We start from the raw sequence: 14,630 nt of genomic DNA, 5'->3' as shown, positions 1-14,630 counted from the left end.
TAGTTCTTAATAGATAATGTGTATATATGTGTACATACAAAATATATATACTTTAATTTTCCATATATCACTAACTGTGCATTTATTAATGAATTGTTCTTAATTAGAAACTTTTTAATATTTTTTGATGAAAAATTTGGTCTCTATTTTGTTAATTATTACCAAAGTTTCATGGACAGTTCTATAGCTTATATAACAGATGATCTTACAGTATGCTTACGTATATAGAAATCATTTTAGGCTGTTAGGTTCACATCAGTCTTTATAGTTCAGCAGTATCTATGCTTCTTCATTTTGTTTGTTTTTTTGTTTTTAAGATTTTATTTACTTATTTGACAGACAGACAGCCAGCCGGCTAGAGAGGGAACACAAGCAGGGGGAGTGGGAGAGGAAGAAGCAGGCTCCCAGCAGAGCAGCTGGGAGCCTAACGCAAGGCTTGGTCTCAGGACCCTGAGCTGAAGGCAGATGCCTAATGACTGAGCCACCCAGGCGCCCCGATGCTTCTTCACTTCGGGGAGAAAAGAATTTGACTTCAGAGTCTATTATACTCTTCTGCTTTCTGGCTTCTTCAGATATCCACATTCAAAGGACATGCTGCATCTCTTATGAGCACTTACAGTACCAAACAGTATCATAAGCACTTTACAAAGAAGTAATTTATTTTTGCAGGATATATAACAGTGTGTACAGCTGATGTATACAGGGCTCACATTTGTTTCTCTTTCCTTTTTTTTTTTTAAGATTTATTTATTTATTTGAGAGTGGGGGTTGGGGGCTGCTGTACAGGGTATGGGAGGGGTAGAGGGAGGGAATCTTCAAGGGGACTGCCTGCTGACTCCACACCTGAGGCCAGGTTCCATCTCAGGACAGGTGAGATCATGACCTGAGCTGAAACCAAGAAATGGAAATGTTAAACCAAAATAACAAAATGAGGTGGGGCGCCTGGGTGGCACAGTGGTTAAGCGTCTGCCTTCAGCTCAGGGCGTGATCCCGGCGTTGTGGGATCGAGTCCCACATCAGGCTCCTCTGCTATGAGCCTGCTTCTTCCTCTCCCACTCCTCCTGCTTGTGTTCCCCCTCGCTGGCTGTCTCTACCTCTGTCAAATAAATAAATAAAATCTTAAAAAAAAAAAAAAAACAAAAAACAAAATGAGGGACCCAGGTTAAGTAATAAGCGAAAGAATAGAGAAAAGTGTCTTCTAAACTTTTTTACATTTCTCACTCTTTATATTCCCTCATAGAATAAGCTGAATTATGTTATTTAAAGGGGAAAACTCCTCCATTGACTGAGCTACCCAGGCGCCCCTGTTTCTCTTCTATTATGTAGAACTGATACTATTTGAATAAGCTGCCTTTAATAGTTAATAAATATATTTTCTAGAATAAGAGCTATCAATATAACTATTCAGGTATTTATTAAAATACATTGGTTTCATATTCGAATTGTATAGTTCTCCAGTTTTTAGATTTAACTTTATTCTCATATAATTCAGAAAATATTTGGAGGAATTAAGTTATTGATAGAAAATATATTAGCTTATTTTTCATGACTTCATTACTACAGATGTTTAAGTTTTCTTGCTTGTGGAATTTCAAATATTTAACTTGAAGTGATAAGGCAGTTTCTAATCTTTTAGAGCTCTACGGTAGCCCCATCTACCCACCAAGTGAAGACACCACAGACCTCAAATGCTCCTGATCTAAATGATGCAATTGTGAAACTATTCAATGACTTTGATGTTAAAGAAACCTCTCATCACTTGGTGATTTCTCATCTAGACCTACACATATGTGATGATATTCATGCTAAAGAAAAAGGTAATAAAAGCTGCTTATTTCAAACTACTTTGGTTTTTCTAGGATTTCCTACAACACCGGATTGTTTATCATGTGTAATATATAGTATGTCTGGTATGATAACTGGTCATAATTTTATCATTTATATGAGACACATAGAAGAAAGTTGTAATTTTAAGCAATATGTATTGGTATGAAATTTTATGTTGCTGTAGTACTTAGCATGTCAGCACAATTAATTGTTAGCTAGTATTTCACCAGATACTACCAGTAAAATTAGGTTTAAAAAAAAAATCAAGGACTAAATAGATGACATCCTTGGAGGATGATGAAATATTAGACTTGCCTTTGAATTAAGTTTTTCATAATTTTGAAATTGTCTGTAAATTAAATTTGAGTCCATACTCAATTCATAATTATTTGCACACATGTTTTCCCGTGGTGGTCTGTCTGCATTTTTCTGTGTTTACATGTACATGTACATGTAAACACAGCTGTGTGGCTGTTTACCATTTCTTGTGTCTCTTCGCCAGTAATCCTCCCAAAATTTGCCTAGGAAGCTAAATTCCAGTTAGTAAGTTTTTTTTCTTTACTTTTAGCTTTTGTTTTTCTTATTCTTCTTTATTTATAAGTAGACACGGGTAATGGAGTAAACGGGAAGCTGCTGTTTGTCGCTTTGAAAATCTGTGGTTCCGTAATATAGGTACTAGGCATTTCTGTGTCTCCATTGGAGAGTGTTCCTGCTCCATAAGTGTTGGGAGGACTCATCAAATGGGCCTTCTTCTAGGACAGTAGTTCTCAGACTTTGGTGAGCTTGAGGATCAAGCTGAGGATCTCTTTAAAACCAGGATATTTATATCTGACCAGTCTACCTCAGACCTGATTCTCAGTCTATATCTGTGAAAATTGTTGCTCTATATTTTTAAAGCTGAAAGAGTAAATATTGAGACTGATCTGGATATTTAGCAGAAGTTACCCTGCCTTCATCAGATAAGGCAGCCAGATATCAGTGACTAGATAAGAGGGTGGAACAAATAGGTGAGGAAGGTTTGGAGTTTAGAGAAGGATTTGTTCTCTTTTCTTTTGTGTACCTTTGTGTCATTTGGCTTAAAGTTGTCATCTTCTGCTTTAGTTAGGTGAAAGGAAAATGGAAAAATTAAAATAATCCAGAATAATAAAATGAGGGGTCAAGGTTAAGTAATAAGCAAAAGAATAAAGTGTCTTCTAAGCTTTTTTTACATTTCTTACTCTTTATAGTCCTTCATAGAATAAGCTGAATTATGTTATGTTTCCCAAGGGGAAAACTCCACCAAAATATTTCCCTTGTCATACAGATCTGTTCTAAAATCCAGAAAGTTCTGAAATGAATTATATTCATTTGTACTTAGTTGTATATTAATTTGTATTTTCCTTACTTCCAGTTGACTTATTCATGCTGTTTTAAAACTTGATTTTTATGTTGGAGTCACACTGAGTTGTGATCCTCTTCTAATCATCATATAGCTGTGTTAATTTGGACAGCTTACCTAACCCAATAGGCTAAATTCCCACTCAGTGTGAGATAGGATGATATAGTATAGTGGTTAATATTTCCTGGGTTCCAAACCAGCTCTATATTTCTTGGTTAGTATGACCTTGGTCTATTTAATTACCCTCTTTGTGTCTCAATTTACTTATCTAGAAAATGGGGATGACAATGATAATAATAGTATCTATCTTAGGGTTGTAAGGAAGAGTAAATGAGCAAATATACTTAAAGTATTTAAAACAATGCTTGGCATATGGCTAGGGCTGTAAATATAGAAGTTCTGCTCTTTTTGTATCCTCACCTTTTGGCTTGGTACCTTGCAAATGATAGGGGCTCAGTAAACACTGATTTGATTGAATTGCATTTCCTGAAATCCTTAATGTATTATCTATGATAACAGAGAGACAGTTAACCACTGCTTAGACTGTGAATATGATAAATGAAGTGTTTCTGATACTTGCTTAATGTTTCTTTCTCTCAATTCCATTTTTTTTTCTTTTTTCCAGAGTCAAATAGACGTATTACTGGAGGGGCTATGCAACTGTCTTTTACACAGCTAACTATAGATTATTACCCTTATCACAAAGCAGGTATGTATAACAATTTCTTTAACAGATGAAATCTTTTTTTTTTTTAAAGATTTTATTTATTTATTTGACAGAGATAGACAGCCAGCGAGAGAGGGAACACAAGCAGGGGGAGTGGGAGAGGAAGAAGCAGGCTCACAGCAGAGGAGCCCGATGTGGGGCTCGATCTCATAACGCTGAGATCACGCCCTGAGCCGAAGGCAGACGCTTAACCGCTGTGCCACCCAGGAGCCCCTAACAGATGAAATCTTGCTTACAAGTTATATAGAAGTTTATCTCATTTCCTTTTGTATTTATTATTTGTTTTAATTTAATTCATTTCATTTTGTATTTTATTATTTTGTTTTAATTTAATGTATGTTTATTTTTATTTTTTATTATTTTAATTCCAGTTAGGTAAGATACCGTATTATATTAGTTTCAGGTGTACAGTATAGTGATTCAACAATTGCATACATCACTCAGTACTTATCACAACAACTGCACTCTTCAATCCCCATCACCTATTTCACCTAACCACCATCCACCTCCCTCCCATCAGTTTGTTCTCTATAATTAAGAGTCTGTTTCCTAATTTGTCCCTCTTTTTTTCTCCTTTGCTCCTTTGTTTTATTTCTTAAATACCACGAGTAAATCATATGGTATTTGTCTTTCGCTGACTTATTTTGCTTAGCGTTATACTCTCTAGCTCCATCCATGTCCTTGCAAATGACAAGATTTCATTCTTTTTTATGGCTGATAATAGTCTTGGGCTGCTCCCACATCTTGGCTATTGTAAATAATGCCGTAATAAACTTAGGGTGCATATATCCCTTTGAATTAGTGTTTTTGTATTCTTTGGGTAAATACCCAGTAGTGCAATTACTGGAGCATAGGGTAGTTCTATTTTTAACTTTTTGAGGAACCTCCATACTATTTTCCAGAGTGGCTTCACCAGTTTGCATTCCCACCAATAGTGCAAAGGGTTCCCCTTTCTCCACATCCTTGCCAATACCTGTTGTTTCTTGTGTTATTGATTTTAACCATTCTGACAGGAATGAAGTGGTATCTCATTGTAGTTTTGATTTACATTTGCCAGATGATGAGTGATGTTGAGCATCTTTTCATGTGTCTGTTGGCCATCTGATGTCTTCTTTGGAAAAATGTCTGTTCATGTCTTCTGCCCATTTTTTAATTGGATTACTTGGTTTTTGGGTGTTGAGTTCTATCAGTTCTTTATATATTTTGGATACTAACTCTTTATTGGATAGGTCATTTGCAGATATCTTCTCCCATTCCATAGGAATTGCTTTTAGTTTTGTTGATTGTTTGCTGTGCAAAATTTTTTATTTTGATGTAGTCCCAGTAGTTTATTTTTGCCTGTTTCCCTTTCTTCAGGAGACATATCTAAAAAAAAGTAGCTATGGCTGTTTTCAAAGTGGTTACTGCCTGTTCTTTTCTAGAATTTTTATGGTTTCAGGTCTCACATTTAGGTCTTTAATCCATTTTGAATTATTTTTGTGTTTGGTTTAAGAAAGTGGTCGAGTTTGTTTCCTTTGCCTGTTGCTGTCCAGTTTTCTCAACACCATTTGTTTGAAGAGGCTGTTTCTTTCCCATTGGATAGTCATTCCTCTTTTGTCAAAAATTAATTGACTGTATAGTTATGGGTTTTTTCCTGGGGATTTTCTGTTCTCTTCTATCGATCTATGTATCTGTTTTTGTGCAAGTACCATACTGTCTTGATGATTACAGCTTTGTTATATAACTTGAAGTTGTGATGCCTCCAGCTTTGCTTTTCTTTTTCAAGATTGCTTTGGCTATTCGAGGTCTTTTGTGGTTCCGTCTAAATTTTAGGATTGTTTGTTCTAGTTCTGAGAAAAATACCTTTGGTATTTTGACAGGGATTGCATTGAATGTGTAGACTTTGGATAGTATAGACATTTTAACAATACTCTTCTAATCCATGAGCATGAAATGTCTTTCCATTTCTTTGTGTCTTCTTCAGTTTCTTTAATTAGCGTTTTATAATTTTCAGAGTATAGGTCCTTTGCCTCTTTGGTTAAGTTTATTCCTAAGTATCTTATGGTTTTGGGGGCAATTGTAAATGGGATTGATTCTTTGATTTCTCTTTCTGCTGTTTTGTTATTGGTGTATAGAAATGCAACAGATTTCTATACATTGATATTCTATCCTGTGACTATTGAATTCGTTTATCAGTTGTAGCAGTTTTTTGCTGGAGTCTTTCAGGTTTTCTATATATAATATCATGTCATCTGCAAATTGTGGAAGTTTCACATCCTCCTTGCTGGTTTGGATGCTCTTTATTACTTTTTATTGTCTGATTGTTGTGCCTAGGACTTGCAGTACTATGTTGAATAAAAGTGGTGAGAGTGGATATCCTTGTTTTGTTCCTGACCTTAGTTAGGGGAAAAGCTCTCAGTTTTTCCCCATTAAAGATGATGTTGTTCACTGTGGGTTTTTCATGTGTGGCCTGTATTATGTTGGCGTATGTTCCCTCCAAACCTACTTTGATGAGGGCTTTTATAATGAATGGATGTTGTACTTTGTCAGATGCTTTTTTTTGCACCTGTTGAAATGATCATATGGTTCTTAACATTTCTCTTTTTAATGTGATATATCACATTGATTGATTTGCAAATATTGAACCACCATTGCAACCCAGGAATGAATCCCCACTTGTTCACAGTGAGTGATTTTTCTAATGTGTTGTTGAATTCAGTTTGCTAGTATTTTGTTGAGGATTTTTGCATCTGTGTTCATCAGGGATATTGGTTTGTAGTTCTCTTTTTCAGTGGTATCTTTACCTGGTTTTGGTATCAAGGTAATGCTGGCCTCAATAGAATGAATTTGGAAGTTTTCTTTCCTTTTCTATTTTTTTGGAATAGTTTGGAGAACAATAGATATTAACTCTTCTTTAAATGTTTGGTAGAATTTGCCTGTGAAACCATCTAGTCCTGGGCTTTTGTTTGTTGGGAGTTTTTTGATTACTGATTCAGTTTTGTTGTTACTTATCAGTCTGTTCAAATTTTCTTTTCCTGTTTCAGTTTTAGCAGTTTATATGTTTCTAGGAATCTATCCATTTCTTCTAGGTTGTCTAATTTGTTGGCATATAGTGTTTCATAGTATTCTCTTATAATTGTATTTCTGTGGTCTTGGTTGTTATTTCTCCTCTCTCATTTGTGATTTCTCCCTCCCCTCTCCTCCCCTTCCCTCCCTTCCCCTCTCCTCCCTTTCCTTCTCTTCTCTTCTCCTCCCTCCCTCCCTCCCTTTCTCTTTCTTTCTTTCTTTCTTTCTTTCTTTCTTTCTTTCTCTCTCTCTTTCTTTTCTTTTCTTTTCTTTTCTTTTCTTTTCTTTTCTTTTCTTTTCTTTTCTTTTCTTTTCTTTTCTTTCTTGGCAGCAAAGCAGAGTTTATTGAGTGCTAGTAAAGTTTATTGAATGATAGAATATAAAGCTCCTGAGAAAGGAGGGACCCAAGAGCATTGCCCTCTTTTATTCTTCAAATGAATTTCCTGCCTCCATTTCTATCTCTTTTTTTTTGTGGCTCCTATAATATTGTGTTTGATGTTATTATGTTTGATGGAATCACTGAGTTCCCTAAGCCTATTCTCATTTTGCATAATTTTTTCTTTCTCTTTTGTTCAGTTTGATTACTTTCCATTAATCTGTCTTCTAGGTCACTAATTTGTACCTCTGCTTCTTCCATCCTGCTGCACATTCCACCAGGTGTGTTTCTCATTTCATTCATTGAGCCTTTTATGTCTGCTATGTCATTCCTTATCTCTGTGTGAAGGGTCTCACTCATGTCTTCCACTCTCTTCTCAAGTCCAGTGAATACCCTTATAATCATTACTTTAAATTCTCTGTCAGTCATGTAACTTATATTTGTTTCACTTAGCTCTCAGGCCATGCCCTTGTCCTGTTCTTTTACTTGAGATGAATTTCTCTATCTTCTCATTTTATCTAAGTCTCTGTGCCTGTTTCTCTGTGTTAGGAAAGTCAGCTATGTCTCCTGATCTTGAGAGTAATGGTCTTATGTAAAAGAGGTCCTGGAGTGCCCTGCTTTCTGGTGTTCCCTGTTTGCCAGGTCCTGATGCTTCTGGGAGTGCTCTGTTGTTGTTTCCTGGTTGCTTTATCCATCAGGCCAGTTGTCTGCCGAGGCTCTCTTTTCCTGGTTTTGGCAGTGTTTTGTCCCTGGCCTGAATATGGAGCATTTTAGCTAGGTATGCTCTGGTCTGCTTGTGAAACAAGACCTGTTGCCATGACTGCCAAAACAGAGGCTCTTCAAAACTCCCATTTATGGAGATGCAGCGTGAGCAGGGGTTTGGGCGGGTCTTCTGGGGAAGGGGGTCCACTGCACTGGGACTGAGGCAAGTATGAGTGAGAGGGGCAGTTCCACTGGAGTGTGTGGAGAAAGGTTTGATGTGAGCAAGTTGGGTAGTGAATGTCCACACTAAGCTGATTCCTGCAGGTTACCCTGTGCTTATGCTGAGCAGTGTGGGAGGGAAATGGTGCTTGCCTGTTCTTTGTTCCCAGAGGGATCTCTCCATGAATGCTTTCTCTCCAGGACACAATCCAAGATGAGTGAATAACTTCTCTAAAGTATGCTTCAGGTGCTCTTCAGATTGCTGTTTCCATGCTATATGTTTGTGGGTTCTTTGCCTGCCTTCTTTACAAGAGCTGCTTCAATGTCCTCTGAGCTTTCCCACAGCCAGGCATGCTGACCTTTAGAACTCCAGGCTTTAAGCCTTGTTGGTTGCTAGAAGTCATGAAATTCGGCCCCTCTTGCTTTCCAAGTCAGCTGCTTATGGGGATTCATTTTTCCCATGTGCTCCCCTGTGTGGTTTGTATCTTACCCTTCTCTGTGACTGTGGCTCCCTCCCCAACACAGCAGCCACGATCTGTTCTTTCCCAAACCCTGTCACCTCACTTCCTACCTTCTTCAATGTGGCCTCTTCTCTACCTTTGCTGTGGCGTTCTGCCAGTCTTGAGGTCAATTTCTGGGGTATTTAGGATGATTTGATAGTAATCTAATTGTATTCGTGGGTTGAGGGTGAGCCTAGAGTTCTACTCTACTGCCATCTTCTCTCTTTAATTTAATTTTTTAAGGAAAGAGACCAAGACATTTGTTATTTATCTCCAGTAATATCTTAGCAAGAAGATACAAATGCCATAGAAAATATTTATGCATTTTATAGAGTTTTATGTGATTATTAGAAAGTTAATTGTTAGCATTTGTCAGTATTTTAAATACTTGATTAGAAACTTAAAATCAGACTATGGAAGACATCTTTTGTGCTATTTTATTCTGTTCATTGTGGCAAAAGTAAGTTATTAATATGTTTTGAATCTTAAAAATTAGTTTATTATTAGTATATTTAAAAAATCAAGAAAGAATATAAAGTAAAAGGATAACAATGATTTTAGCTACATTGTAAGATTCTTGGAACATTTTTTAACTTCACTATATTTTCTAAGTTTCATTAATAGACTTTGTACACTTGATTTTAGCGAAAAGCCTGAGAAGTAATACGTTATACACTTTTGAATAGTTGAATATTGGTAGGTTTTTTCTTCCAAATAATAAAATCAAAACGTATATATATTTATGGCCAAATTAAGTAATTTGACCATATGCCAATCTGCATTTGGTGATATGTGGCTTTTTTTTTTTAATTCACAAAAATAAGAACAGGTATAATGAATTTTTCAGGACTTTACGAAAGTGATAAGTTTCTGTTCATGAATTTCCATCTCCTACTCTTTGTTATTTCTGTATCTGTACCTGACAGAATTTAAAGCTTTAACTATTTGTTTTGATTTTTGTTGGAAGACTTTGTTGTATATTCTGTTTTGTGAGTATTTACATATACATTAAGTATTTTTTAACTACAGAAATAATTCATATTTTGGAAGGTAAAACTCTTAGTCATGAAGATTTTCTTTTCTTTTTTCTTTTTTTTTTAAAGATTTTATTTATTTGACAGAGATAGAGACAGCTAGCGAGAGAGGGAACACAAGCAGGGGGAGTGGGAGGAGGAAGAAGCAGGCTCATAGCAGAGGAGCCTGATGTGGGGCTCGAACCCATAACGCCGGGATCACGCCCTGAGCCGAAGGCAGACGCTTAACCGCTGTGCCACCCAGGCGCCCCGAAGATTTTATTTTCTTAACCCTTTTACGTACATATTACTTTTCTCAGTTTTTGCTACAGAGAAACCTAATAATCCTAATTTTTTATTTTTCCTCCCAAAAAATCTGTATAGGTATAGATATATCTATATCTTTATGACTAATGTCTATCTTGAGATATTTTATTTGAGATATTTATTTAGTGTTTTAATAATATTCATCTTACCATTTTAAGGATAGGGTTTATTAGCCACTTTATAATAAATCTTTGATGAAAGGACTTTTTTCTGTGATGGTATTTTCTGGGGTTCTTTGTAATGGAGGTATACCAGGTGGTTGAATATGCAGTGAAGGTTAACCAGCGGTACTGCTTGTAATTGAAACTTTGAGTGATGTTCTACCAATGGTGGGTCTTGATAGAAACCTTTTAGATAATTTGCTTTTGACATTCTTACCCTGTATTCTAAATGTTTTGCTCATATTTTCTAGGTAGGTTAAAAGCTCTTGTAGGTGACAGGTGCTCCCTTGAGAAAGACTCCCTTGGAAAATGAATAAATCTCATTAGAAGCAGTTTTATAATAAAACAAATGAAAATTGTGCATTTTCCTGAGTGAATTTTCATGAGTGAAATACCTGTCATTCATTTTACAGGAGATAGTTGCAATCATTGGATGTATTTCAGTGATGCAACCAAAACAAAAAATGGATGGGCCAACGAGTTGTTACATGAATTTGAGTGCAACGTTGAAATGCTTAAGCAGGCTGTAAAGGATCATAATGTAGGTTCACCTCCTAAATCCCCAACACATGCCTCTCCCCAGCACACACAAACAGGTATTTTACCTATAACATTATGGCATTCCCCTGGTATTAAGTGTCTCTGTGTGTGTTTGTGTGTGTGTGATCATAATATGATATTTTTTGTGGATAAGTATTATGTTTAATTAATATCTGAAAGTTCTGAACCTTATTCAGACCATAGGATTATGGACCAAAGCACTTTTTAAATTAATATGACCAATAAGAATAATATCCAGATAGAATATCTGAGACTGTTAAATGGCTAATAGGTCTCTTTTTTTACCAAGAATTTCAGGTAAAGATTACTGTACAAGAATATCTTAAATGCGATGTAAGTATGATTCATGTTTAAGGAATAATCACACACAAAAAAGAAGAATCATTACAGTAACTTACATTCCTACATCAGTCTATATATAAAGTATTTTCACATGTATTATCTTATTTGACAAATTATGAGTTCATGTATATTTCTAGTAGCTGTCTTAATAATAAAAAGGTGACTTATAAAAATAATTTTGCAATAAATTGAAAGGTTTTTTCATTTCCCACAGAGAAAGACTCAGCTCTGAAAGGGACTTCCAGAACACCTTCAGTATTATCTCAACAATCCAAAGCTAAGTTAATGTCTAGTTCTGTTGTGGTTAGACTTGCAGATTTCAATATATACCAGGTATGCTTTATTTTTTAATTAGATCTTCTGATAAACACCTTCTGCAGGCACCTCTTATAGATTCATGCCACCATTTTATTTAAAAATATCTCAACCAGGGGCACCTTGGGTGGGTTAGTTGGTCAAGTGTTCTCTTGATCTCAGGGTTATGAGTTCAAGCCTTGCATTGGGCTCTATGCTGGGTGTGGAGCCTACTTAAAAATTAAAAAACAAACAAAAACCCCCCATCTTGACCAGTTTTATGAAATAGCTAAACTATACAGAAAATATCAGTTCATTAATTTTTGTTTGTATGGTTGCGCAGAATTAACCAAACTGTGCGGTTAATAGCGTAGTCCTGCAGACTGCCAAATTTGCACAAGCCTTCTTACAACAATTGCGAGTTCAGGAGTCTCCCCTAAACTACCTGTGGATTCAAGAATTAGAATAACTCACAGAACTCACTGAAATTAATTATACAAAGAAGCACATTTACACTAAGAATTATTATTATAGGGAAAGGATATAAATTAGATTTAACCAAGAAAGAGAACCTGAATAGGGCTGGGAAGGTTCCAAATTGAAACTTCGTTCTCCTCAGGACATGCTAGCTTCCTGGCATGGATGTGTAACAATATGCATTAATATTACCCTCATAGATGAACTCAGTCTCTACGTAGATTAATACCAGGTTACCCAAAGCCCCCACCCTCTAAAGACTCCTAAGATTATCAAGTCTGGCCAGCCCCACTTACAGTCATCATTGTAAGCATAAACTATCAGTTGAATTTAGAATTACCTCCCAGCAGCAGGGATAAAGGCCAGACCTCTCTTAGAAGGCCAAGTTTCTTATTACACAATGCTCTCAGTGGAAGAAACTAAAATACTTTTTTTGTCTTACTGAACTACCAAGTATTGGCTATTTTGTGAACATAACTTCATGGCTAGGACCTCTGTCCCATTTATATTCTTCAGGCTGTTATCATAAAACATGGTGTAATATTGCAATCTTTGATACCAACAATAGAATATATAACAATCTTAAGTAAACAGTTTCAGATAATGTGTTCTCATTTGTGAATTGTTGTGGTTTACTTTGATAAATTTATTTTTATTTTACTCTGGTTTTCACCTGGGGCTGATTTTACCCCCTGGGGACCTTTGGCCATTTCTGGAAACAGTTTTGGGTGTCATAACCAGAGGGGGTTGCCGCTGACATGTAGTGGGTAGAGAGCAGTGATGCTGCTAAACATTTTAACAAGGCACTGGGCATTGTTAGCAGTGCCCACAACAAAGAATTATCTGGCCCAAAATGTCAATAATGCCAATTTTGGGAAAACTCAGTTTTTTTTTCTTATTGTACAGTTGCTTCTTGTTTTACATTCCATGTATACTGCATCTTATTTGAAGCTAACTTTAAATTATAAGATGTAAATAAATACATATGAAATTGGGGAGGGGAATCACCCATAATCCAAAGTAGTTGAGGATGAAATACAGTAAAGAAATCCCACACATACAAATACACCAAAACAAAATAAATAAAAATAACTGGAAGAAAATAGAATGTTTATCCCAATTTGAATAACTTTTTATCTGTTGAAGGAAACAGGAAGTAAGCTATTATCTATTACAATAAGATGTACTTTGAGTTGAAAAGGATTTGTTTCCATATATGCGGAGAAGAGCTTCTTAATTAGATAATGCAAGGAACTGACTTAAATTTATAAAGACTGTATAAGTATTCAAAAGGTTTATAAGCAGTTTAGCCAAGGTGAAATATAAACTGTTGAAAAACTATTCTACTTCATATGAGAAATATACATGTTTGTTGAATAAATGAAAAAAATTAACCTTGAATTACATCGCTGGGTATATACTAAATAAGTACAAATAAATGAAATTAATAAAACTGTTGGTTGAACTTTGGGGAAATTGGTATGTACATTTTTTATGTAAATTTGCTGTTTCGTGGGAGAGAGTGAAAAAGTGTAATAAGAACCTTAAAACTCATAGTCTTTTTAGAAAAAAAAGAGATGAAACTATTTGACAGAAGCATTTCGAGCTGTATTATAAGTTAATTTTTATTGTAGTAAAATATGCATAACATAAAATTTACCATTTTAACCATTTTTTAAGTTGAATTATAATTGAGAAGAGGGAGGCAAGATGGTGGAAGAGTAGGGGACCTCATTTCATCTGGTGCCTTGAATTTAGCTAGATAACTATCAAATCATTCTAAGCACCTATGAATTCGACCTGAGATGTAAGAAAAGAATTGCTGGAATTCTGCAAATAGAAAAGTCACCACTTTTTGCAAGGTAGGAGGTGCAGAGAAGTGAATCTGAGGGGATATATATCAGAAGATAAACCGGTGGTGGGGGGGGCGCGGTTGGGGAGGGGAGGAAGAAGGTTCCATCAGTGTGCTGCCGGAAAGTGATGTAGCAGCAGAGCACAAAATCAGGACTTTTAGAGGTCTGCTCCAGTGAGAGATGTCCCTGCCTGAAAGGTGCTCAGGTGGTGAACCAGGGCAGAATTCTAGATTGGACAGTGTATTCTCAGGATCCCTGGGGTCACAGAAAGAACGGCGGGGGGGGGGGGGGNGGGGGGGGGGGGGGGGCTGAGCCAGAAGATTTCCCAAGCATTGGAGCAGGAAACTGGCTACAGTCAGTGAACCTGGGAGTGGGCTCTCAGCTTGGTTTGCCATAAACCTTGAACAGTGGCTCCACAGGTCCAGCGCTTTCCATGCCAGGGCCCTGCAAAGGGCAGAAACACAGCAACCCTTTGCTTCCCACCAGAGGGGTGGCACAGGTGCACACATGATCTGGCAACCACTATCCATGCAAGGCCCTGCAAGCGACAAGCCTGTTGGAACCCTCCTCCCTTTCTAGGGGATCAGTGCAGGTGCACACCGCAGGAGTCTGCAGAGTTTGGTGCACACAAAAGTGAAGAGGCTTTTCCCTGACGGTTTACTAAAGAGAGGAGGCAACGATCATTGAGCTCCGGCCCTGGAGATCCAGGCGTGGCCATTTTTATTTTCATCCTCTAATGTGTCATAGAAATCCTTCAGGGAGCAAAAGCCACATAGAGCAACCCAAAGCAGCTTAACATTGAGCCTGGCCCCCCCGCCCCCCCCCCCC

General features: G+C 36.7%; 1 protein-coding gene across 2 annotated transcripts in view; it reads left to right on the top strand.

Annotated features, from left to right (window-relative positions):
- The window catches only part of UHRF1BP1L (UHRF1 binding protein 1 like), a 106,442-nt gene that overhangs the window by 53,077 nt on the left and 38,735 nt on the right, over window positions 1–14,630 (top strand). For both annotated transcript variants that reach the window (XM_034643424.1, XM_034643425.1), the window contains 4 exons: window positions 1,637–1,817; window positions 3,831–3,914; window positions 10,689–10,871; window positions 11,393–11,511. In XM_034643424.1, the coding sequence (XP_034499315.1) occupies window positions 1,637–1,817; window positions 3,831–3,914; window positions 10,689–10,871; window positions 11,393–11,511 (567 nt within the window). The remainder of the gene's footprint in view (window positions 1–1,636; window positions 1,818–3,830; window positions 3,915–10,688; window positions 10,872–11,392; window positions 11,512–14,630) is intronic.

This window comes from Ailuropoda melanoleuca, chromosome 15 (genome assembly GCF_002007445.2).
Source record: "Ailuropoda melanoleuca isolate Jingjing chromosome 15, ASM200744v2, whole genome shotgun sequence".
NCBI lineage: Eukaryota > Metazoa > Chordata > Mammalia > Carnivora > Ursidae > Ailuropoda > Ailuropoda melanoleuca.
Note: the sequence above shows the minus strand (reverse complement) of the source record. Positions and strands in the feature narration are given on the sequence as shown.